A 25,118-nucleotide genomic window follows, 5' to 3' on the forward strand; every position below is an offset into this window, starting at 1 on the left:
ACCATAAAAAAAGGTTGGGTGAACAGTACTCTGGAAGCCCTGTATTCATGTTAAATTATGTTTTGAGCTACAGTAGGCCTTGCAGTATCAGGCTGTGCCATGATAAATCTACTGGGTCTTATTACATTATGAGTGACACTTTACTCTTGCCCTGACCTAACTTATCTTTAAGGTGCCTTTAAATCCTACCCTAACCCAACAAAGAGCAACCCAGCCTTGTATCTACACACTGTATCTGCACAGGCTTAACAGTGGCTAACCCCACTGGCTTGATAGGCAGTATCAATACAATGCCATGTCTCACTCGTTGCCTTCATTCTAGCTCATATTAAAAAAAAAATTAAAAACACATTAGACAAATTGTTATTTAAAGCATCTTAAAGTAAAGGGTCTAAATACTTTCTTGATCTACATCTATCTATATGTATAGCCCCTTTAAATGCCAAACTCTGTGTGCTTGGAATATATCAAAAAGACTTTGTACAAACCTCTAAACAAACTAGACTTCTGGACTTTGGACTTCTTCAAGCCAGGAGAGCAATTGCACTGTGCTGAATATTGAGTATTGATGCTCCATCAATGGGAATGTGGATAAAAGATTTATCTACCTGTATCGGGCTGGAGAGACTAACTTATATCGCTAAGGGCAAGCAGAAAGACTTTATTTAGCTTTGGGAACCATACATTAACATTATTACGGATGGTAATATTGGCTTCAACTGAAAAAGAAATTGTAAAGAGAGAAAAAAACAACAACATGTATACATTGTATAATATTGTATTTTGTTTTATTTAAAGATGATGCAGGTTATGTGTGCGTATGTGTGTTTATGTGAGTGTATACGTGTGTACTAAATATGATGTATGTACCCTTGGTCAAAATGTTTCACTGTCACTGTGTTGCTGTATGTGTCTTGTGGGGAGAAAATGACAATAAACATATTGTGGGGAAAAAATCTATATCTATAGCTATATATCTATATATCTGTAGATAGATAGATAGATACATGTAGATAGATAGACAGATAGATAGATAGATAGATAGATAGATAGATAGATAGATAGATAGATAGATAGATAGATAGATAGATCGATCGATCTATCGATCGATCGATCGATCGATAGATAGATAGATAGATAGATAGATAGATCGATCGATCGATCGATCGATAGATAGATAGATAGATAGATAGATAGATAGATAGATAGATAGATAGATAGATAGATAGATAGATAGATAGATTGATTGATTGATTGATTGATTGATTGATTGATTGATTGATTGATAGACACAATATACAGTATATCTCCAAATACTGAACCACCCTTTTACATGCATATGCATTTTGACCATGAAAAATGTCTGGATTTGGCCTGTAATGCCACAATTTATACCGAAACTGTGTTTTTAAACTACCTGGCAGCAGGAAACAGGGCTGAAGACCCCTCTTTTGGCAGATCTATTTTGGAGCTTTGCTGTTCCTCTGCGTTTTCACGGTTTGCTGCTGCAGGGTTTTGTTTCCAGGCAACACTGAAAATGTTATCACCCTTGTGTGTTGCGGAACTAAACAACAGTATTTCTGCTGACAGTAGCAAGTATCGAGGAAATAGTCTGGTACAGTTAGGAAGCATCTGCTCATAGAAGGATGTGCTTGCCTACCAAGAGCAGTAACGCTGGAGATAACATAGATTATTTACATATGAAAACTTGACATGAGGTGCGGAGAATTTAGCTGTTTCGGGGCAGAGCGGGGAATCCCCAATAGGCTACTGAAGTGTAATTTAATAGGTATATTCTTGATGTGTTGATGAAGGAGGAAACCACCGCTGACACGTCTCACTTCTATATTTTAACTCCTGAGTCTCTCTCTCTCTGTCCAGTTCTTACAACAATATATATAGTTCCTAAAACAAAACTCCACCTTCTAAACAAATGGTCAGTCTGGAAACACAGCCCTGACCCATCATTTATGACTAGTTTTAACAAATGGTCAGTCTGGAGAAATAGCCTCTGGCCCACCCTTTATGGCTAACTTTGAACCTTTAACCTAAGAGATGCCCCCAGGTTTCACATACCAAAGGATAAAAACAGGTCGTCTCAAATTATCACAGGATAAGGGCAATCCAGACACTACACTACACTACAACAATCAATTTATTATGTAACATAACAAACCATAAGAAGACCAAATAAAAGGTAAGAAATTACTCATACACATAAAAAATTACTTTGATACAACTCATTCACAGGACTGCACAAAAGAGGTGCTATCCCTGTGACCATGGAAAAACAGGATAAATTATATATAATGTGCATATTTTCCAAAATTAATCAGCTTTTCTTCTTATAAATTTGATTTTCTCTAGTTTTCAGTACAACATGATACAAAAATTCAAACATCTGAAATGATAGATAGACACATAGATGAAATGTGTTACTGTTACTATATATTGTGAAAGAGGCTATGCTTATTTATTCATTTCTTTTAACCTGTATTTTAGGATATTCATTCTATTGTCTGGGCTGTTTGTAAAATGTGTTCAAATGGATATCTGTCTTCTCCCACTGCAAAGCAAATATACCTACGTGTACAAATAAAGTGAAATTAACCTGAACCGTTAACTGTCACACAGCACAGTGAAAAAAGCTTGTTTGGTCATCTGTAGTGCCCGGGCACTAAACAGTGCAAAGGCCCTACTGAATTTGCAGGAATTATCCTTTATTTAGGGCCCCAGCGCTAACAGTGCGAAGGCCCTCTTGGAACAAAATGAATTATTATGAGATATTATAGTGTGGTCATAAGCCATTTATTACATGTTTTACATTGCTTATAGTGTGGTCATAAGCCATTTATTACATGTTTTACATAAATGCTTCACAGGGGGCACAAGCCTAAAATTCTCTCTCGTACTCAAACACATTACCATTTTCACTCCTTTCACTCACCAAAACTAAGTCGTCTTCACAAATATTGGACTCGGACACATTTAAAAAAGCATCATCATTTGGAAACTATTTATTGAACATTTGCAACCAGGTATCAGTTAAATACAGAACTTTCATTTCTCTCTCTACATCCCGCAACAGCAGGGACTGGTTCCACTTCATTACACTCTGAGAGGAGGGAATGTTACAGGACTTGGTAAGGCGCACACTGTGCTGGAAGTCATTTGGCTTTCTGTCGTCTGATAATAAAGAGAAACGAAATGTGGGTTTGCCTCTTAAATGTCCAACATTGCTTCCTCTCCTCTCCTCGCAGCTATTTCACCTGCGGTCGAGTGCTTTTTGTCATCTCCTGTGCGTACAGACCATGGCAAAATAACACAAATGGGAGGCGAGAAGAGAAAACCAGTATAGACGACCGAGACGCACCCCTACTGAATGCGCTCTCAAATGTGTAGCCATGATTGAAAAGCTAAAAGTAAAATGATCAACATGAATATATTAGAAAAATGGCAATTAGTCTTTAATAAACACCTCGCCTCACCTACTCCCAACAAGACCGGGGTTATAAATTAAAACTGTCCAAATAAAATCAATCAACCAGACTTTGGGCCCATTCAGTTCCATTTCAAGACTGGAAAATCCTCATTGAAAAAAAGACAAATGGCACTTTTCAGTCTCTTGAACTGGAATCTAGAATCTTGACTCTGATGGAATCGACCCCAACCCTAAAATCAACTCTTTCTAATTTACATATATGGGTCAGGAGCTCTTCAAGCTTCCACCATCCTAGCAGTTGCTTCCCGCGGGATGAGGGGTGGTGGGGGGTGCGGAGGGGAGGGCTTTGTGGTCTCTGAGGGCTAGGCCACGGTTTTGAAGGTCTGCAGTATGAGGTTGGTTTGGTGGATGAGCCGGTTTGCGCTGATGAAGACATTTATTGCCCTGGGAACAAAGAAAAATACGACTTGGGAAAACAGAATGGAGAAGCTCTTGCAGACGCTGTTTAAACAAACTGTGCACTCTTGCGAGGAAAGAAAAGGAAATGGAGCAGAGCTATTACTGCCCTGACATTCAAAAGAAATACAGCAGGTTTGGTTATCAAATGACCAGCTGACACATTGCAAACACCATGTCCTTTCTTCTCCATGTAAACCTCCTAGCAACGATATCTATGTCCTATATGGACCTTATCATGTTTAATTTTTGTTGACACAAAAGTGTTGAATCACATTTTATCATTTCAGAGAGTAATATATGGTGCTTTTATATTGTTTTACAATGTGAAATATTTCCATATTTCCAACAACACTCCCATTCATGTAGGTGTTGATCTCCTCACATTTGAGAATTTGTAGCCATGTATTTTTACTCAAAGTAGTAGTCCACATGCATGCACAAACATGTAATTATTTGACGTTAGGTAGATGAGCAGATCAAGTCCAATCTCATGTCTGGACAGTTAATGGGAATCTGATGCTGTAGCCTGCAGCTGGTTATCTTATCTTTGCATAAAAGTTGAAAACAGTGAGAAATGTGTAACAAAGGGAACAAAATCCACCTACTAGCACCTCAAAATTTAACAAATCTACATTGTATATCTTGTTTGTTCAATCCATTAAAAACTGATGCATATAAATGACAAGCTGTGGATTACCAGGGGGTTATGTGTGGGATTACTTCTTGGCTGGGAGCAGTGACTTCCTGAAATCTTATTGTCACTGTGAGCTTCTAGTACAACCAGCTGAGGTGATAAGACTCTCAAAATGTCAAAGATATTCCTTTAACATTTAACTTAGAAGTATTCATAATCATAATAGTTTTCAAATCAAGTAATTAATGAATCATTCCATTATTAATCTGGCTCCACTTCATTAAAATAGAGTGTCCCTGTTACTCTAAATAGTCTCCCTCTAACATGCAAAGAGTTCTCCCTGCACCACCGACACAACTTCACTATAATGAACAGTGTTGACACGATACAGAACGTAATGAACACACTTACTTTCCGTCTTTGAAGTATGTTTTGAGGGTGTCGCTGAAACTTTTGGAGTATTTCACAAACTCCTTTTTCTGGTGCTCCAGAGCCTGGTCGAGCAGAACATAAACACAGAAATATAATGTTAGAAACAAGTGGAAACAGTGTGAACAGTAACCAGATGTGATGTCTGTTTTATACTCACTCTGCGATTCTGGTACTGATATTTCTTAATGACATTGTTGACCGTGTCCAGGAGCTCTTTTATGGCGCTGGCTATGTCTCTGTAGGGAAACCAATGGCAACACCAGTGAGCAAACAGGATTTCACAACATGAATTCAGACAAAAGGCAGTCAGTCAATATAGCTTGTACAGCTAAGTGACCATGGTAATAAGCAAAACGTGATTTGTTTTCCCTGTCCTCCCCAATAATGGCTTTAGATTTAATGCAAGATACTGCGTAATCGGTGCATCTGCTAATAGGGGGTTCAGCTGTTGGACCAGAGATATTTTCATTTCCAACATTAATGGTATTTTTTGGTGAAGTGTACCTCACAGAGCACGCTTGCAATTTAAAACAGTGCAGTGTGTCTGCACGCTGCTCGGACTCACTTGATAGTCTGTAGGAAGCGTACTCTGTCATTGATCTCATCTGGGATTTTGCTGAGGATGTGTTTCAGAGCTCTGGCCTTCTCATTGAGGTCCTGGAACTCCTGCTCGGGCCGGTCAATCATGAACTCTGTAGGAAAAAAAAAAGGTCCCAGTGATTTGATTGTTTTAGATAAAGGGATGCACATAAATAGACCAACACAGGTAAAAGATGATACGTGCTGCAAAGCTAGTTAAGTCAGAACACAACACTGGTATATACAAATTAACTGGAAATAGACTGGAAAAACACCCACTACAGATTCCCACTGCAATATTTCAGTACACACCTTCCACGTCATCAGCTGCCATGCGCAGTAGAGACTCGGTGAAGTTGATTTGGACGTTCTTTTTCTCCAAGATCTTCATTATGATGTCCTGAGTCAGACCAGGGTTCTCCCTCTCCGCCTGATAAAAGAAGAACAGGGCGTTAATCACAGCTCCTATCATGCCGTTTTTAAAGATAAGTTGAGTCTCAGGTTGGGAGTGAGATGCGTTATGCAACTAGGGTGAAAAAGAGGTCAACAATTCACATGTAAGAGGAACATAAAATAGAGCTAAGTTTCTCTTATCCGATACAAGTGAGAAGACGCACAAAGCTGGGGAGAACAAAGCTAGAACTCTGAATGTCAGATGCACAAAAGCTCCCCTCCTAAATAATTAAACCCTGAATTTACACCAGCCAGGAAGCAGCCGCGGTAGCAGAGAGCAATCGGTGAGACAAGAGAACTAAACACTAGCAAACATTGTCATAAAACAGCTGTAAGGTGATGACATCTCCCTTTGGTTTGTATAACGACAAAGCTGCTTCTACTTGATTAATATTTCATCGGCACACACGGCGAACGCTGCTGCTCATCAGCAGCAACACAGAGGTGATCTATGCCTCGCTGTTATTGTTCCAGTATAATCACAGCGCTGTGCAGATAAAAGCCATCAACAGAGTCTCCTCTAATGGCTACTGTCAGGTATCACCTGTAAAATCACAAGACCGGTCTGAAGATGAGCACGTTTGATGTTATATTGATGCCGACTGAGTTCATTCATTTGAGTATCAATCACGTAAATGGACTGGAGGCGCTCAAGCATAATGAACATCCTAAAAAACAGTCTGCTTCACGAGCCCCTTTAATCTCTTCATATATGCCCTCTGTGTATTGTAGTCTACTGTATCATCAACACTTTCAAGTGGGATAAAGAGCCCAAGACAAACCAGGAAGTAATGTGTACGCAAAGGGGATTTCTAAGATGAGGGTCGATTAAAGATTGTCAAAAAGAAAAAAACAATATTTGTGCATTTTATTAATCCTTTTTTTCCTTTCTTTTTTGCTGGTCAATCGATTTGAAACGTTGCCAGAGATTAATAGAATCCAACATATCCTGGGGGGGAAAAGACACTACAAGAGAAAACAGCAAGGCTCTAATTTTGGAACAATAAAAACATAAAAAGAAAGCTACACTTTATTACAACTTCAATTTTGTTTTCTTATCTCTGACCATCGGATCTGATCACACTGTATTCATCAAATTAGATCTCTGAGCGCAGAGACAAAACCAAACCCGAGTAGTCAGGCATTCATACATGTTGTGAACAAGCTGGCACATTTTCCCAGATTATCTAAACCTCTTTATTTGGAGGTAAAACTGAAAGTGAGTTAATTCATAATGTTACCAATAATGCCTCATTGTACAAGGAGCTACTGAGTGTGCAAAACTACAGCAAGTGCAGACAGTTTGACTTTTTTATCTCTTACAAATAAGTGACTAATCTGAGGGTTTTGCAAAACCAGTATGACCACCTGACTGATTAATGATCAAATCTAACAGCTGCAAACAACAATGACTCAAAAATTACACAGGATGTTTGGAACAATAGAAGACCTAGGGTTCAGTTCAAGACACTCCAGCTGAAAAAAGAGAAGGGAGGAAGAGCTTTACCATGCTTACAGGATTATTATTATGCTGCACAATTGAAACCCTTAGTATGCTGGTGCGCTCCAAACTATGAATCTAAATGGAAATGCTTGGAAATGACACCGATAAAAATTCCCATACAATCTGTAATAGGAAATAAAAGCCAAGCTGAAAGACATTATAACAGCTTCAATCAATGGACTTTATTCACACTTCAGCTATGGTTTAAGGTTTTCAAGAAGTTACAAATGGAGAAACAGGCTAGAATTGGGTAGCATATGATCCAGAATTTGAACCTGCTAGATTGGACGGGGGCTTTAAACAGTGGGCTAGTAGAGGTATCACATCTCTCTGTTCCCTCCTCTCAAACTGAACATTTCAGAGTTATGAGTCACTTTCAGACACATTTGCACTGGAAAAGCAAGACTTTTATAGATACCTGCAAGTCAGAGATTATTATAATAAAAAATTACAAATCAAAGAGGAGAAGGAATACAATTTGATTTCTATATTTCATGATGCATACCAAAAAAAAGACAATAAAAAGTTGGTCTCAAGAATATATGGAAGTATAAAAGCCTCTAAAAATCATTCTACAATATTCATTAAACAAAAATGGGAGAGAGAGTCAGAAACACAAATATCAGAAGAGATCTGGATGGAAATATGCGAGACACAAGCGACCACTGCAAACTCAAGATCGTTGAGAGAGTTCGGCTGGAAGAATGTAGTGAGATTTTTTATAACAGCACTGCAAACAGGCACACAGAGCCGAGGCTTCTGTTGGAGACAATGTGGAACCTCTATGGCTAATCACTTTCATGTTTTTTGGGCCTGTCCAAAAATTCAGTCATTCTGGGGGGAGGTGGCTACCGAGATAAATAAAATAATTGGTGTGGATTTAGATTTCTCTTTTGTTACTTTGTATCTCGGTAAAATACCGGAAACAGTCCTACAGAAGGATAAATACTTATTGAAGATACTTTTGGCAAGTAGTAGGAAAGCTATAACTAGGAAATGGTTGCAACTAGATCCTCCAACATTGGACCAGTGGCGTGGCGATCATGGCGGGATCATTCGAGAAATTTACTGTATGGAGAGACTTACTTTTGTTTTAAGACTTCAGTTGGAGAAATGTACTGAACACTGGGAAAAATGGATTGTGTATGCACCTTGAATAGTATGACATTAAACCATGATGTATGTGTAAAATAATATTTTGATTTTAACTGTAACACCCATGATGATCTCATGTTTTTTGTATATGTTAAAAATAAATAAAAAGTAAAAAAATAAATAAATTTTTTTTTTTAAATTACACAGGATGTATGCAGCCATTGGTGTTACAGCTCCATGCTGTGTAGAAACATTTCGGCTGGCCTTTTTTTCTACTTCATCATGATTTTATATATCTCTTGTCATAATGACCCTGAGAAAAGAAGTGAAGCTTACTCAAAATGTTGGTTAGAACTTCCGCTTAAAATGTATGCAATTGCAAAAGACCAAAATGGGGAAACAAACTACACATTATTATAGCATGAAGTTGTAAGAATCATGAAGTGATTCATGCGTTTTCCCACCTTTATGAAGGCTGCTCTGAGCGTCTGAGCTGCTGATAGGTTGATCCTCTCCAGCTAATGAAAAAGGAGATAACACACATTACATTTCATTGCAATGGCTCAAAAATAGAGTGGAAAATTAAAAAAAAAAGAAAAAAAAAGCTAAATATTACAAATAATAAAACAGGGGAAATATATTATTGCACATATTGCATAAGTATATTTGCACAGTAGTAGTCTGTAAACTTGTACAGTACATGGAAATCCAATGTCAGCGTGTTTTCCGTGTAAGTGGGGGGGCTTAACAAATCCAGCTTAACAGGATGTAAAATAATATTACCATATAAAGTCCACACCCAACAGGTAGCATGGAAGGTTTGGGATGACTGATTTTTCCAGTTAAGCAGTCATATCACTATCGTATGAGGAAATGTTTTTGAAACAGCCACTGAAACAATATACAGTGTGTGTTTTGTGGTCTAGTTGCACTGTTGAATTATCACAAAAGTAAATTTACATTGGTCTAAAACAAATGTAAGTCACACTGTAAGAACATTTTGCCTTTCAATAATAATTCGGTCTCCTTACTCTCCTCTGCAGTATCAATAATCTGTCAAGTATATTAACTTACAGTCGGAACTGGTCTCACAATACATCTACATTTTGTGACTTCAAGCCTCAGATAATTGAATAATCCCTGCGTCTCTCCTGCTGACAAACTGCATGCTGCCCTCTGTGTTGTGTTAGTTAGAAACATGAATCGACTTCTTTCAGTTGCATCTTTATTTGTGAAGATAGCACTAAAGATTCAGAGAGCATGAAAACACTGTCATCTACTGGTGATAACAAGGTCAGACTAATCCTGTATGACTAAGGATTTAAAAGAACAGAAACAACAAACACAAACCACAGCTCTCTACATTGTGCAATACTTGAGTATGTTGACAATAAAGTATATCTTATCTTATTATTAGCAAACACCACGCCACATCAAATCATCGACTAAAAGTGAGTGAAATCAGCCCCCAAATGTGAACATTTTTAAATCAATCTTAAAAACGTTTCTCTTTTCATTTGCTTATGATCGAGCTCTTTTACAGCACTTTAAATTTTAATCTTTCACTTGCACTATGTATGTTCTTTTAATACTTTTTTTAAAGCAAATCATTATTTTATGCTGCACTTTCATATTTTATGCTCTGTTTCAGTCTAGCTTTTTATTTTCTTTCTCTCTTACTTATTTTTCTGTACTTTGTTTTATTTTTATTATAATTGTGAGTTGTATTTTTTCATGCTTCCAATTCTTACTGATAAACGTTCGTTTCATGTAATGTACATGGGTATGAAATGCGCTATATAAATAGAGCTGTCTTGCCTATATCTTATCTTATTAATAGCAAACACCATGCCACATCAAATCATCGACTAAAATTGACTGATGTCCACAATCAGATGTTTTACCTCATTGAAAACTGGGTACATCACAGCATACAGCGTCATGGATACCATGGAGTTTGTCTCCGCTTCATTCTTCATCTCCTCCATTGTCATCCTCCAGGGAGGAGCAGCTCTTGGTGAAATGGTGGGGAGGAAACTGCAGCGCTCACACACACTCACACATGCACTCACACACACTCACACTCACACACACACCCTCTTAAAAACCACACGAGCCCCAGAGTGACTAGAGCCTGAAAAAGAATAATGACACAAACAATAGCAGAGCATTTCTTAATTGAGGATTGGTAACGGTCTTAGAGACTGTGAGTATCAGGGTCAGATTATTCAACTGATGATAGTTGATATCAATTTCTGACATTAACATATACAATACAAATAAGCAATAATCCCTCAACTTTGGTTATTAATAAGAATGCACAGATCGTGGCACGCAGGTGGTCGAGTGGTTAGTGCGCATGCCACATACGTAGCCGACCCCGTTTCGCATCCCGGCCGGAGGTCCTTTGCTGCATGTCACACTCCCCTCTCTCTCCCATGTTTCCTGTCTGTCTACTGCTAAATAAAGGTGTCTATGCCAGACAAAATCTTAAAAAAAAAGAAGAAAAATGCACAGATCCAATATACTGGCGCAGATAAGGGCTACAACTAACAATTATTTTCATTATTGATTAATCTGTTTGATTAGTTGTTTGAATATAAATTGGCAGAAAATGGTGAAAAATGTCGACCGCTGTTGCCCAAAACCCAAAAATATTCTATTGAAGACTAAAGAAACCTGAAAATATTCACATTTGAGAGGCTGGGAACCTGAATATTTGAACTTTTGTTTTCTTAAGACAGAAAAAGGTCTCAAAATCTGATTAATCAGTCAGATTATTTAGAAACAAACTGATTAAATGACTCATTTTTGCAGCTCTAGTGCAGATAATGACCTGATTAAGTGGAGTGGATCAGGTATTAGCCATCATTCATTCATCTGTGTCAATATAAAATTTAGTGTTTTAGTTATTAGTTATTTTAGTTTTAGTTATTTTAAAGATATCGTCTTAGATTTTGCATATTGTAATATTGTGATACGGCATAAGTGTTGTCTTTTCCTGCTTTTAAAGGCTGCATTACAGTAAATTGATATCATTGAACTTAACAAACTGTTCTGTTATCTGCCTTTATCCACTTAGTCATATCCACATTACTGATGATTACTGATCAAAAATATTGCGTAGATATTTTGTGAAAGCACTGTTAGTCATCCCTACAATATTGTCAAAATATCAATATTTAGTTATTTGGTCAGTCCCATCAGGCTGCCAATTAGTGCCAAGAAATTCATGCCAAGAGTTCCTCTCAACAATTTTTGGGGAAAAGGGAGAGCATTGATACTCGTCAGTGCTCAATATATCATTTCCATTTCTGTACTGCAGTTTTTTGTTACTTGTTAACCTGTATATACACTGTTAAAAATATACCAACCAATACATAACACTAAGTTAATACAGATGGGGCCTACTAGCTTTACTAACCAACAAGGAAGAGAGGACATGTAGTTTATTTAACCTCTAAAAAGGGGAGTGGCACAGTTATCTGTTACCTGGCTGGTGACTAAACAACAACTATGATGTGTATCATTTAAACACATTAAGAAAATAGGAAGTTAAATATAAGCAAAGCCTTCGTATCATATTTTTTTAAATGTTTTTGATACACTGATGGAGTCAAATTTAGGACAAGCAAGAAGACATTATTGACAAAGTGATGACACTGATTGTGTAGTTCAATTCTTAGCTGAATACCCTTTTAACAACTAACGACACCACCTATGAGCTGTCTAATGCTTTGTATAATCTTTAAAGCACCACAGTAACATCAGCTTTTGTCTGACGCGATAAACTGAGCAGAAAACTGGATGTAGGTATAAGCAGCTTCTCAGCTAACTGGAAGTGGCTAACAAAAGTAGCTGATGGACCGTCAACTTGAGGTTTGCCGTTTTATTCACGGTGATAAAACTATGATAAATGTATTCTCCAACGACAGCTGAGTGAGTACAGTGACACATTTATCGCGATCTAGCCGTAAAGATTTTCAATTGAGGCCTATGGGCCGAGCAAATCGATGATAGCGAACTGCTAGCACTCACCAGCGTAGCATACGTGCTAGCTACAGTAAATTGTAGGTTTCTAATCACTAAATGAGCTAAAGCGCGTCAGCAAACTGCCCTTACGACAGCTATGTGAGTAGGAATATGTGTGTTAAATGTGTACTTGTATCTACCTTTGGTCTGACTTCTTAAATGGGCTGGTTACGCCGTCGATTGCCTTTTAGCTGCTATGTTTTCTTTACAACTTAAGGCGGAAGTTTTTTAGGACTGGCCTGAGCGACATCTTCCGGACCGTTGCTACGTACACAGGCGCTGTCCAATCAGAGGGCGGCTAGACGGAGAGATTGCAACGTCACAATTAATAGTTACATTTCCGACATAAATAAATAAATAAAATAGAAATAGAAATAAAATAAGAATAGAAAAATAAATTGTTATGTGACTAATAATTATTAAAAACAAATAGAAATTAAAAATACAAAAACAATTTTTTTAGCATAACTTTGTGGAAATCTGAATGCAGTTCACTAAGAAAGACATATATACAATTGTTTTACCTATTTGACACATATAGGGTATCCAAAGACACGTCACTCAAGGTAATTACAACCCAATTGAAGCCCAGTTCAATAGGTGGAATACTACCTTGTGAATACATCCAACCAATTCCACAATCATACCATTTCAATATGTCAATTCAATATGTTGAAAATATGTGAATTAATCTGAATCTTTTCTATACCGTGCATCCCAGATTACATGAATGCAGCATAATGAAATATGTTATCAAGTTGCATTATAGAAATTGTAGATCCAGATTGTTTGGAGCTTAACTCATATTAAGGAATAAAAAGCTAAATATCCCAGCCTCTGCTGCACCAATTTTGTCCATTTTGTTTACTATTTACTCCTTTCTTTTCTCCAAATATTTTATGTCAGTTGGGCAGGGGAAAAAACTCTTGAGACACCTTATCTGCTCAAATGTATCCTATTTTGTCTCTTTTAGCAGACCCAGTCATTTTTAAACTGTATGTAAAAGGAACAGGGAGGTTGTGTTTGGCCTTAACTTTATCATGAATTCTCCATCAGGGGTTGCACTTTATAATAATCAATGATGTTACATATCTCTTCTATACCACTTTTTAACAAAGCTTATCTCTCCATTATCTCTATCACCTAAATACACTCTGCACATGTCAACAGATCAGGGGTCATATCTTATGTCAGAAGAATGCAAAGGTCATCTTACATGTTACCAGTTCAGTTGTCTGGTTAGTGTCACTGATGGGTTAGAGGTGCTCAGGCTCCAGGTGGCTGAAGCCCTCAGGTGGATGTCTAACAGCATACCAGAGATAACATGTTTTTTCTATGGTCTTACCTGTAAGAGGAATGTCCAAGAGTGTCCAAGAGTTTGAGTGATGCTAATTCCCTGCTTCAGCCCAACTCTGGCAAAACTGGCATGAAAAAACAAAGAACTGATTGTGTTGTTTTTGAGGAGAAGTGGATAATCTGAATGTCTCGTAATGACAAAATGACAATACACTGATCTTGCCCTAAACACATTTTGAACCTGTTCATATTATTAAAGCAATATACATTACCACAAATGTTTTGGCTTTAACTGTATTACTGTATTCACCAACACAACAACAGTTATATTACATCAGGTTTTTTTCAACATCTCAAAAACACACATGGAAATTATTGTACAAACTATCAAATTAATGGAAATGAAAAGTTTAAAAGAAGTTGATGCTGACCTATTAATGGAAAGCTTAAGCACGCATTAGGTATCTATAGAGAACCTAAAATGTACAGAGCTGCAGTTAAAGACATCATTATTTCAACCATTTTAGGGAACCAAAAGTAGCTGGATCAGTGAACCAAATCTCAAATTGTTGTAGTGTACAACCCACTGATATCATGTCTTTTGCTTGTTTTGGGGCCTTTCTGCTTTAGTCTGCTCTTCAACAAGTGAAACACAAGCTCAGTTGGACTGAGGTCAGATCTGACACTTTGGACCTAAAAACTCATTGATTAAATTGATTGCTCTGTATGCATATTTGGGAATGCCACTCCTGCATGATCCTAAAGTTGAGGGAACTATGCATAAAGATATATCAATCATTCAATCAATCAATCTATCAAACTTTATTTGTATAGCACTTTTCATACACCGCAATGTAACACAAAGTGATTTACAAAGTCAGATCAAACAAACAAACAAGCAAGCAAAGAAAAAGAAAACAGTCTTTAAAAAAAGGGAACTCATTAAAAATATTACCTCATTAAAAACAGGAACTCAGGAAACGTATTGCCATATTGCTTGATTTCCTGAGGTATTACCCCATTAAAGCTCAAAGTCAGCACTTAAACATTCATACAGGTTCTTAACATTACATATGTACAGATCATTGTATCTGTAATTCTTTGACAACTGCATGATGTGTGGACATTGTTTTATGATGGCTATGTTTGAAGTGGTTTTGGTCTTTACAGGACATTTCTTTACCTGAAAATGCATTATTGTTCATATGATCCAATATTTCACCAAAAATCAAAAAGTAGAAATCCTCAAAACAGATTTGTGTATCTGAACTTTGTTTTTTCTTCTTTCCTTACCCTGTTTTTTTTAAAAATCTCATTACCTCAGATTTATCTTGTGATCTTTTGCAGTGGCCTGACCTGTGTGTTAAGAACCACTTAATTAAACTGGCCAAATGTATAGCAAGTAGTTCAAACTGTCTCCACCTTGAACAGTTACAATAGTTAAATGCTGCTTACACGTTGATGGATAACAACCTAATAAGGTCATATACAATAAAATAGCAACTAAATGGAAGAAATTGGTAGCCTACTTTGATACTTTCACTACAATTTACTGCAAATAATTAAGTAGGATTTTCCTTGCAGGACTTTTTAGTTATAATGGAGTATTTTTATATTTTTACCTAACTAAAGGATCTGAATACTTTATTCCACTGCTGACAACACATCACATCAGCCATATTCATTTAAATAATTAACAATTATTCATCATTGCATACGTGTTGTGTTTGATTATATCAGAATAATAAATAGTGATTGACTGGTGAAAATCAAAGGAGAATTCTTTTGGCCATCAGTTTGTAAATGCAGCAGAAGATCTGACAGCCGTCCTTCTCCACATTTGTTTCTAAGCTGGGTCTCGATCACTTTCAACCCTCAGTTTGGAAGATGATCAACAGTTGCCACTGACAGCTTATACCACACTGACCACAAGACAATAGAACAAGCCAAAATGGGTGCCGCTGAACAAGCTATTGAGTAGTACCAAAATCAATTGAATGGACTACAAAGTGTATTAAGGGTACTTTAAAAATGTAATGTTCAGCCTACATAAAGGATGCATTAATTTCTACCATAATGGCCAGTTAACTCCATTATAAGGACCTCTTGTAGGGCAAAGTTTCTTATGTTCTTCATTTCACCATGTTTTTCTCCCATACAGTGCACCTTACACTTAACCACGTGTTCTGTTCATTCAAAGGGCCCTCGTAAGGGCAGCATATTTTCTCACACCTGGGGTCCCTGGGCACTGTAGAGGATGCTTAATCCATTTTTTCTTTAAAAGAGCACCTGATTCGTTATGTTATAGGGGAACCCTACATGGGATTTTTTCTACTCTTTTTCACTAGAAGGGCACCCATACAGAACCTCATGCTCATCCCATTACAATGGTAACTCATAGGCATAGGAAACTACATTACATCTTGCGTGGGTTCTTTACAGGGCAGTGAGGCACTATCACTTTCTTCCACCGAAAGGACAGCCATGATGGACATATAGAGGCAATCTATAGGGCTCTTCATCCTGATATACCCATAACTAACACAGTGATAATAGAACTTTGGTATGTTTTCTCCTTTGCATAGGTACTTTAGAGGGCATCATGTTTGCCCCTTTGTGGGAGCAGTGGTTCTCAAACATTTTCCCATCCAGGACCCACTGACACAAATTAGACCATGGACCTCGATTTGATAAAGATTTTGTATTTACATGTTTTATTGCAGAAAAGTGTATTAAACCCATGTCTCAATTCTGTCATTGTGTAACTTATGGATGCAATTATAGTGAAAATAAGTTACCCATCCTTTTTTCTGGGGAAACCTGGAACGCCAAGAAAGAAACAGCCACAGAAACAGACCGTCCTTAATGGTATCACAACTAGCCTATCCGGAATTGTATATTTATTTGCATGATCCTGCCATTGAGGAACCTGACAGATCATCGCTATATAACCCCACTACCTGCTGTAACCACGCGGTGAGCAAACCTCTCCATCATCCTCGCGGGTTATGTAAGTGAAATGGAGGCGCCTCATTGGCTATTTGAGCTGAAACTGACTAAACGAGGGAGGATTAATCGTCTGTGCGCAGGCGAACCAGTCGGACAAGCAGAGTCGACAGCACCCAGCACATTTTAGACGAAAAGGACTGTATTTTTCCTTTCAGGCGAGACACACTAAGACTATCTTCATTCAAACAAAATGACAGACATCTTCGCTCCGAAAGGTGAGGGGTTTCCGGGTGTAGGTTTGGTTCAGAAGTGTGTCATTCATTTATTAATTTATCTATTTCTCTGTATTGAATGGAATGAAATAGCACTTGATGGTTTGATAGGAACTGATAAGAGATGTTTTTTCAGTTAGTGAGGCATGGCAAAGTTATTTCCTCCTCTTTCGACATACCAGTAGCTTTAGTAAGGTGTGACGTGTTGAGGAAATGCAAATTTACACCCATGGTGCCATGTACACTGTACACACGCGAGACTAACAGTCAGAGATATATCCTTTGTGTTTCTCTCATATTTTGTTGCAGACTCTGAAAACATGTCAGTGAACATTCATGTCGACAGCCCTAATGTGAAGTACACAGATACACACATTGTGGCTCAATATTCCTACCAGACCACATCAGTACACAGAGATGGGAACAAAGTCAAAGTAAGTGAGCCTCTCTCACATTTTGTCTCCCAAAGCTTTGTGGAGCTGTGTACGCACATGTCTATAAATATGCTATCTGTCTAGTCACCCACTGACTCTGATCCTTATGATGATACAGCTGAGCCCCCAAACCACTGACATGACATTTCGCACCGAGAGGCATGTGCCCCGGCTTGGTGTGATGCTGGCCGGCTGGGGAGGCAACAATGGCACCACTGTCACAGCAGCTGTACTGGCGAACAAGCTGGGCCTTACCTGGAAAACCAAGACTGGTGTAAAGGTGAGAAGAGACCCAAACATGCCTGTACGCACACAGACAATTTCATTCATCACAGTATGGTGTGAGGAAACAATGTGCATAGACTTGAAATTCTTATGCGGTAAGTCCACATATGAAGATCCCTGTCTTCTTTGAAAAAGCAATGCTAATATTTTTATTGGAAAATGGCCACCCCTTACTGTAAAGCAGAAATTTGTAGTGACGCAGCTAAAACATGCAAAACAATTACTCCTTTTTATAAAATGTCCAAATTGTGTGGAGGAAAAGGGGTCTAGATAGTAAATGAATTCATGTTTTACACTGTAATATGGTATGAAAACCTGAGGCTACCATTAAAGCGCTAATAGAGAACGTTCTTGTCCTATTTTATAAATATAGCCCACTGTATGTCCCCTGATACAGAGGCCCAGACTTATTATAAGCTGGTTATGCTGACATGTTCAGTAGAGTGTTAAGAGCTTACCTAACTCTGGTCTTCAGGATTTCCCCTTATATGGGTATTGTTACTTTCTTACGCTTCTTTGCAGCTTGGCTGTTTGCCGTTATAGTTTATTGGATTTAAAATACAGCATTGCGCACTTATAATAAACCTGATAACAAGTAAATATTCCTTAGCACTTAAAATAAATGAAATCAGTTTTTTCTCTCCCTTTCTCTCCCACATTCTTTAGAAAGCAAACTACTACGGCTCCTTCCTGCAGTCATCCACTGTTTGTCTGGGATCAGGGATCGAGGGTGAGGTCAATGTGCCCTTCCGTGACCTCCTACCCATGGTTCACCCTAATGATATTGTCTTTGACGGTAAGGACAATTGCTATTCAGCTCAGGGTCTAACCTCTACTGAGAAATGTGTGTATGTGTGGATCAGATATGTGTGTGTGCAAGTGAGGTAACGGCAAGGAAATCTGACTCTAAGGCAGCTTTAAAGGCCAGAGAGCTCCTTCCTAAGGTGAAGATGGTCAGATATGGACCCTTGTCTTGTCCTCTAATGCAATCTAGTCTGTTGCTTCATAAGGGAAGCACTTTAATAGACAGCCTGTTTATACAGCTGCTACAAACTATTCACGCTATTCTTGTCACTGCCTATTAAGTTCTGGAAGATGAGAGATATTTAAGCATTACAGCACATTTTTCAAACTTGGAGTGTGTGTGTGTTTGCTTTTAGGCTGGGATATCTCCTCAATGGATCTTGGCAGTGCAATGGAGCGTGCTCAAGTACTCGACTGGTCGTTACAAGAGCAGCTTCGACCATACATGAGTCGCATGAAACCAAGACCGTCAATCTATATGTCAGAATTCATCGCCGCTAACCAGGAGAGTCGAGCCGACAACGTCCTCGCTGGGACAATGGCAGAGCAGGTACTGCTTAGGGTTATGACTACTGAAGTCTCCTGTCTTTGTCAGTTTATTCTGCTTTAGACTGTTTTCTCAGATGTTATTTGTAATTTGACTGAAAGAGTAATTGGTCCTCCAGGTGGAGCAGATCAGAGCTGACATAAGGGACTTCCGTCAGTCGAGCGGTGTGGGAAAAGTCATTGTTCTGTGGACGGCCAATACTGAACGCTTCTGTGATATCATACCAGGGGTCAATGACACCGCAAAGAACCTGCTAGCTGCGATCCAGGTGAGAGCAGAAGCACGAAGAGAGTTTGATTAAGGAATTAACAAATTGCACTAAAGTAGAGCTGCAATGATTAGTCAATTAATTGATTAGTTGATTGATAGAAAATGAATCTATTGACTATCGTTTGAATTATTAAATTAATTAAGTAAAAAATCCAAGCAATCTCTTGTTTAAGCTTCTTAATTTGCTGCTTTTCCTTTTTGTAACATTCAAGTAAGTAAACAAAACAACTTTTCTTGACATAATTTGGACCCTAGAAAAATTGCAACAGGCTTTTTGTTTTATCTGATGTTCTATAGGCCAAACAATTAATTGATGAATTGAGAAAATAATCAGCAGATTAATCAGTAATAAAAAATAATCATTAGTTGCAGCCTTACATTAAAGTGCAAAATTTAAAGGCAGAACTCTTAATTTCAGTATGAAACTTATAATGAAACAACTTGTGTTGGTGGCCGGTAGTCATGAATCCCACCATTCAACTTTAATTTCTCACTAATGCTGAGGACCAAACAGTAATCCTCCATCACATTTTGTGATTAATAAAGCTTAGAGGATGAAAAGATTAGCTCCCCAAACACACACAGTGGATTTGTAAATGAAATGCTATAATGAGCCTGAAACAGTCTAAAAAAAGCAGCTCCTTTTATATCAGAAAATCCCAAGCTTTGCCCCTCTTGGGTGGCAAGGATTTTTATTTAATCTTCTGTCTTCAGCATGCTTGTACTGCTGTCAGCAATGATAATAATCTATTTCACAGACTTGTGATCTTCAGCAAATAGCTCAATTTTAGATAGTCATGAAGCCGGCAGTGGAGTTGCACTACAGAGAGATGGTTTAAAGAGAGTCTTGGGGGGAAATGTTGCCCTTCTTGTCAAGCTTTTTTCCTCAGTGTACTGTGATGTTACACTTTGTAACTATCTTTATTTCTTCTTTTCTTATTGTCCATCAGTCTGGCAAAGAGGTTTCTCCCTCCACTTTGTTTGCGGTTGCCAGTATACTGGAAGGCTGCGCCTACATCAACGGCTCTCCTCAGAACACCTTTGTCCCAGGGGCCATCGAGCTGGCTGTGGAGAAAGGGGTATTCATTGGAGGAGACGACTTCAAGTCTGGTCAGACTAAGATCAAATCAGTGCTGGTAGACTTTCTGGTCAGCGCAGGCATCAAGGTGAGAGACTGAATGCATAGGCAGGATGGATGAAGATCACTGAAGCAAGTAACTGCTATGAATTATATCTTGTGTTATGGATGTAATATAAATTAGGTCACATTAAAAACTAAAAACACCAGAATAGTGACACATCACAGAAAATGTGATGTCAGAATGAAAATTACAGTACCATTTATTTTCCTGAGCAACACGATTTTATTAAGCCCTCTTTCCACTTGACAGCCGACTGCCATCGTCAGCTACAATCACCTCGGAAACAACGATGGGAAGAACCTGTCGGCTCCGCAGCAGTTCCGCTCCAAAGAGATCTCCAAGAGCAACGTAGTGGATGATATGGTGCAGTCCAACTCCATCCTGTACCAACCTGGAGAAAAACCTGACCACTGTGTGAGTGAGAGACACACACACACACACACACACACACACACACACACACACACAGAAAGGGAGCAATCTGTGGATGTGTCGCAGAAAACAGCTGATCAGACTTCTTAATGTGTCTCTGTGTGTTTTATTTCAGGTGGTGATTAAATACGTCCCATATGTGGGTGACAGCAAGCGTGCCATGGATGAATACACCTCTGAAATAATGATGGGGGGAACTAATACTATTGCACTGCACAACACATGTGAGGTCAGTGGCTGTTTAATATTGTGCTGTAAAACCTACAAATGAGCAAAACTACAATATTAGGACAGTTTCTAATGTGAGAGTACAAAGAGCTGACTGTCAGCCACAGACATCATTCAGGGCTATTCTTCTTAATCTGACAGTAGATGTGGAGGTGGGAGGCTCAGGAGTGCCGGAGCTTATTGTTAATCCTTCTTAACATGTCTTGTACAGTAGCTAATTTAAAGAGACGCATGCGGATCGTTGACATACTTATTTCATGGCATACCTGCTTTAGCCCACCACTATTTTTTACACACAAATTAATCATGATAGTGTTCATGTTTACATGCTTAACCTGTAATATGGCAAGTTAACTGAATTTGGATTAATTTATGAATTTATACAAAGTAATAAAAGATGATTATTATTATTTCTTTTTTTTTTAATGCTATTGATTAAGTATCGTTAATTAAATCTATGTTTGTGTCTCTATGTTTTGAATTAGGAAATGTCTGACTTCAGCACCTCCTATTGGTAGTATTAAAAAGACTGTGAGCCACTGAGTTGAATGGGCTGAAAAGCTACATAAACTTGAGATTTGTACTAATATTAACTGGGATCTTTTGCAATCACACAAACAACAAATTCACAAATAGTGGCTTTAAATAATAAATTGGATACATTTTGTGCTTATTAGCTTCAGATGTACTATTCTAATGACTGATACCTAAATTTAAAGTTAACTGATTACTTACTTTGATACATGGATCCAGTATCAATCAAATACTTTGTTATGTGACTGTGCATTCATTGCTGTAGTTTGTATTAAAGCTATTTCAGGTAGGATTACCACACACACCTACTGTACCAGCAATATGTACTGATTTGCCCAAAATGTAGCATGTTATATGCAATTCGCAAACCAAAGCACAATCTGCAGTATGCTAAAAATACCTGGAGTTCATACTGATTCAGGAAAAATCTCCAGTATGAATCTGTCCAGTCTAACTCGCCTACTGTGTCCCACAATGCAAAGCACTAGAACAGTCACAACAACTGGTCATTTTAGAAATTATGCAAAGCAACATGGCAGAGATTTTGAGCCAGGCTAAAAGCTGTTGTAATTATCACTGTAGGAGAAAGTAACCATTTAGATTCCCAGTATGTGTTCAGTTAATCGAAAATAACGCTTGTTTGAAAATTTGCTCCAATGTTTTCAGAGAGGCTTAACCCGGCCTAGCATACTACAATTTAAATCAATATAACAGTTTCATCCCACATACTACTATGAAAAGCAGCATGTAGTACATAATGCATACTGTGTTCATCAGTAGTATGTAGTAGGCGGTTCCAAATACAGCCCAGCTTCTAAAAATGGTATACTGTTTCTATGTCTTTATGCTTCACCTCTTGCACTATACTGTTGCACACTGTTTCATCACATCTTTCTTTCTTTGCAACAGGACTCTCTACTAGCCAGTCCAATCATCTTGGACCTGGTGATCCTGACAGAGCTTTGTCAGCGTGTGACTGTCCGGCCTCAGGGGGAGGAGGACTTCCAGTCCTTCCACAGCGTCTTAGCACTGCTCTCCTTCCTCTGCAAGGCCCCACTGGTTCCACCGGGGACCCCGGTTATCAATGCCTTCTTCCGCCAGAGAGCCTCCATAGAAAACATCATGAGGTATCCACCAGTTTCAAAACAAAGCCTGGGTTTCCTTTTCTTGTATTTCTGCACACTGTCCCCAAAACTTTGATTTTACATTTAACAAAAGAGTGATGCTTTTAAGGCGGTGGGCTATATATTTGTGCTTTTCCTTAAGTGACAGAGATTGACTATGTCCTGGGTTTTTTTCAGGGCGTGCCTCGGCCTTCCTCCTCAGAACCATATGCTCCTGGAGCACAAGCTGCAGAGAGACTTTCTGCCACCACACAACACCTACATCAACGGCAACGTGACTTCTTTGAAAAAAGTTGCCAACACCAACGGGAACCATATATGTCTAACAAATGGCATTTGTGCACATAGCGATGATGCAGCATATGCAATATAACTGAAGAAACAACACTACAGCCCAAAATAGAACTTAAAATTCATAAACTTTAAAATGTATAAACTTGATACCTGGTATAAAAAGAACAATGGCCCTCATTGATCAAACTATCATGGCAAAAAAACAAGACAATACAAAACATAATCACCAGTGGTTCGAAAACTTTGCAGAGTCAATTTTTCATCATTCATTATTTGTTTCGATCTATTACAGAAAAGCATGGTGCAGAAAATGTGCATATTATAATTGCAATAAGAAACAGAGCTAGAGGTTTGCTACAGCTATGTGAAGCACAGACAATTAGGCAATCGGAGTCTCCAAACATCATGACTTTGTATGAGGCAGGCTACTGATTTACAATGTATTTCACAGTTTGATTATTTTTTGAAAAAAATAACTATTTATGACATATTTTAAAAGGTAAATGCAGCTATTGTCCTTTGTGGTGTTGTAATGCTCTTCCGTTACTTTTCCATGTGCAATGCAAATGTACAGTAAGGATGTTCAGTATAGTTCCTTTGAAATGGGTCCATATGTTTTCCAAGCAAATGTTACATTGATCTTGCATTTGTGAAAACTCTTTAATTTCTGTGTACAATAGTTCAGCTTGATAAATGAGGGGGCTCTTCTCCAGTTACTGTATTTTGTCTTGTCACTGCCTTTTTATAGCCATGCAATTATGTTTTTTGTGTGAAGCTAAATGACAGAAAAATAGGGATGGTCTAGGTTTGACTATTTTGTTAAAGATTAACACAGGCTATTTATATACTACAATAAATATTTAACTTACTGTTTGACCTTAACATATCTGAGTTATTTTGTTTGTGTATGTTAACCCCCCTCTACTCTTGTCCAGCAATCTCATGTTAAATGCTTGCTCAGATGGGTAATAGCGGGTAATACCTCTCATGCAGTCATACACACAGACACTTACACATGCTATGGAAGGGTATTGATCCTTATCACCAAGTAAGTCATAATATTGAGTTCAGTTTTCATAATAGAAAAGAGCTCCAACTAGTCAATCTGAAGATGATGACAATGATGTTTTTAATTAACTTGTTTTGTCTGACAAACAGTCTAAAAATCTTGAATTCAACATTCAATTTACAGTCATACATGGCATATAAAAAATAGAAAAATGTAATGTTTGAGATGCTAGAGTAAGAGCATGGTTGCCAGTTTTGCTTGAAAAAAATGACTGAATTGATTAATAGATAACTCCAATATTGAATATTATTCTACTGGCTGATTGATTAACACACTAATTGTTGCAGCTCTAATTGCTTCTTCAATTATTTATTACTCAATTTTTTGGTTCATTTATACATTTTACACAATATATTCCTATGATTATTCATTTTATAATGTTTGAATAATTGTCCAATATTAAACACTGGGGCTGCATTGCCATCACACACAATTAAAACAGTCACAAACATTTGCGACTATATCAGCAAGTCTCATATACTCAATAAAAAGTGGAGAAGACTCACAATACTTTAACTCGTATTTTGTAACTTCTATCATGTATGTTAATGGAGTGGATTAAACACTTTCCAATATAATGCTCTCCAGTGAACAACAATCACCCACTACAACCTCAGTAATGAACATAATGTAGGATTAATCGCCTTTCTGACAATATCAACAAAAACTAAAAATGTAAAAAAAAAAAAAAAAAAAAAAAAAGATTGCACAGGTGTTCCGAATAAAGTGGCCGGTGAGTGTATGTCATATTTTTATCACAAACTGGGACACTTTGTACTATAGTATATTGACTACACATACTACAGTG

General features: G+C 37.8%; 2 protein-coding genes across 2 annotated transcripts; one reads left to right on the forward strand and one right to left on the reverse strand.

Annotated features, from left to right (window-relative positions):
* Window positions 1–3,002: 3,002 nt before the first annotated feature.
* LOC134000898 (programmed cell death protein 10) lies at window positions 3,003–12,885 on the reverse strand. Its single transcript, XM_062440407.1, has 8 exons — window positions 12,771–12,885; window positions 10,503–10,732; window positions 9,063–9,116; window positions 5,859–5,976; window positions 5,533–5,659; window positions 5,125–5,203; window positions 4,947–5,029; window positions 3,003–3,886 (listed from the first exon to the last, which is right to left on the reverse strand). Exons 2-8 carry the CDS (start codon window positions 10,590–10,592, stop codon window positions 3,805–3,807), a joined length of 633 nt encoding a protein of 210 aa, XP_062296391.1. The 5' UTR covers window positions 10,593–10,732; window positions 12,771–12,885; the 3' UTR covers window positions 3,003–3,804.
* A 4,129-nt stretch (window positions 12,886–17,014) lies between these two features.
* Window positions 17,015–23,744, forward strand: LOC134001141 (inositol-3-phosphate synthase 1-A-like). Its single transcript, XM_062440706.1, has 11 exons — window positions 17,015–17,150; window positions 17,457–17,581; window positions 17,700–17,861; window positions 18,533–18,662; window positions 19,027–19,220; window positions 19,336–19,485; window positions 20,438–20,653; window positions 20,879–21,043; window positions 21,177–21,290; window positions 22,733–22,950; window positions 23,125–23,744. Exons 1-11 carry the CDS (start codon window positions 17,126–17,128, stop codon window positions 23,318–23,320), a joined length of 1,695 nt encoding a protein of 564 aa, XP_062296690.1. The 5' UTR covers window positions 17,015–17,125; the 3' UTR covers window positions 23,321–23,744.
* Window positions 23,745–25,118: the final 1,374 nt, after the last annotated feature.

The sequence above is a fragment of the Scomber scombrus genome, chromosome 19 (assembly GCF_963691925.1).
Source record: "Scomber scombrus chromosome 19, fScoSco1.1, whole genome shotgun sequence".
Classification (NCBI taxonomy): Eukaryota; Metazoa; Chordata; class Actinopteri; order Scombriformes; family Scombridae; genus Scomber; species Scomber scombrus.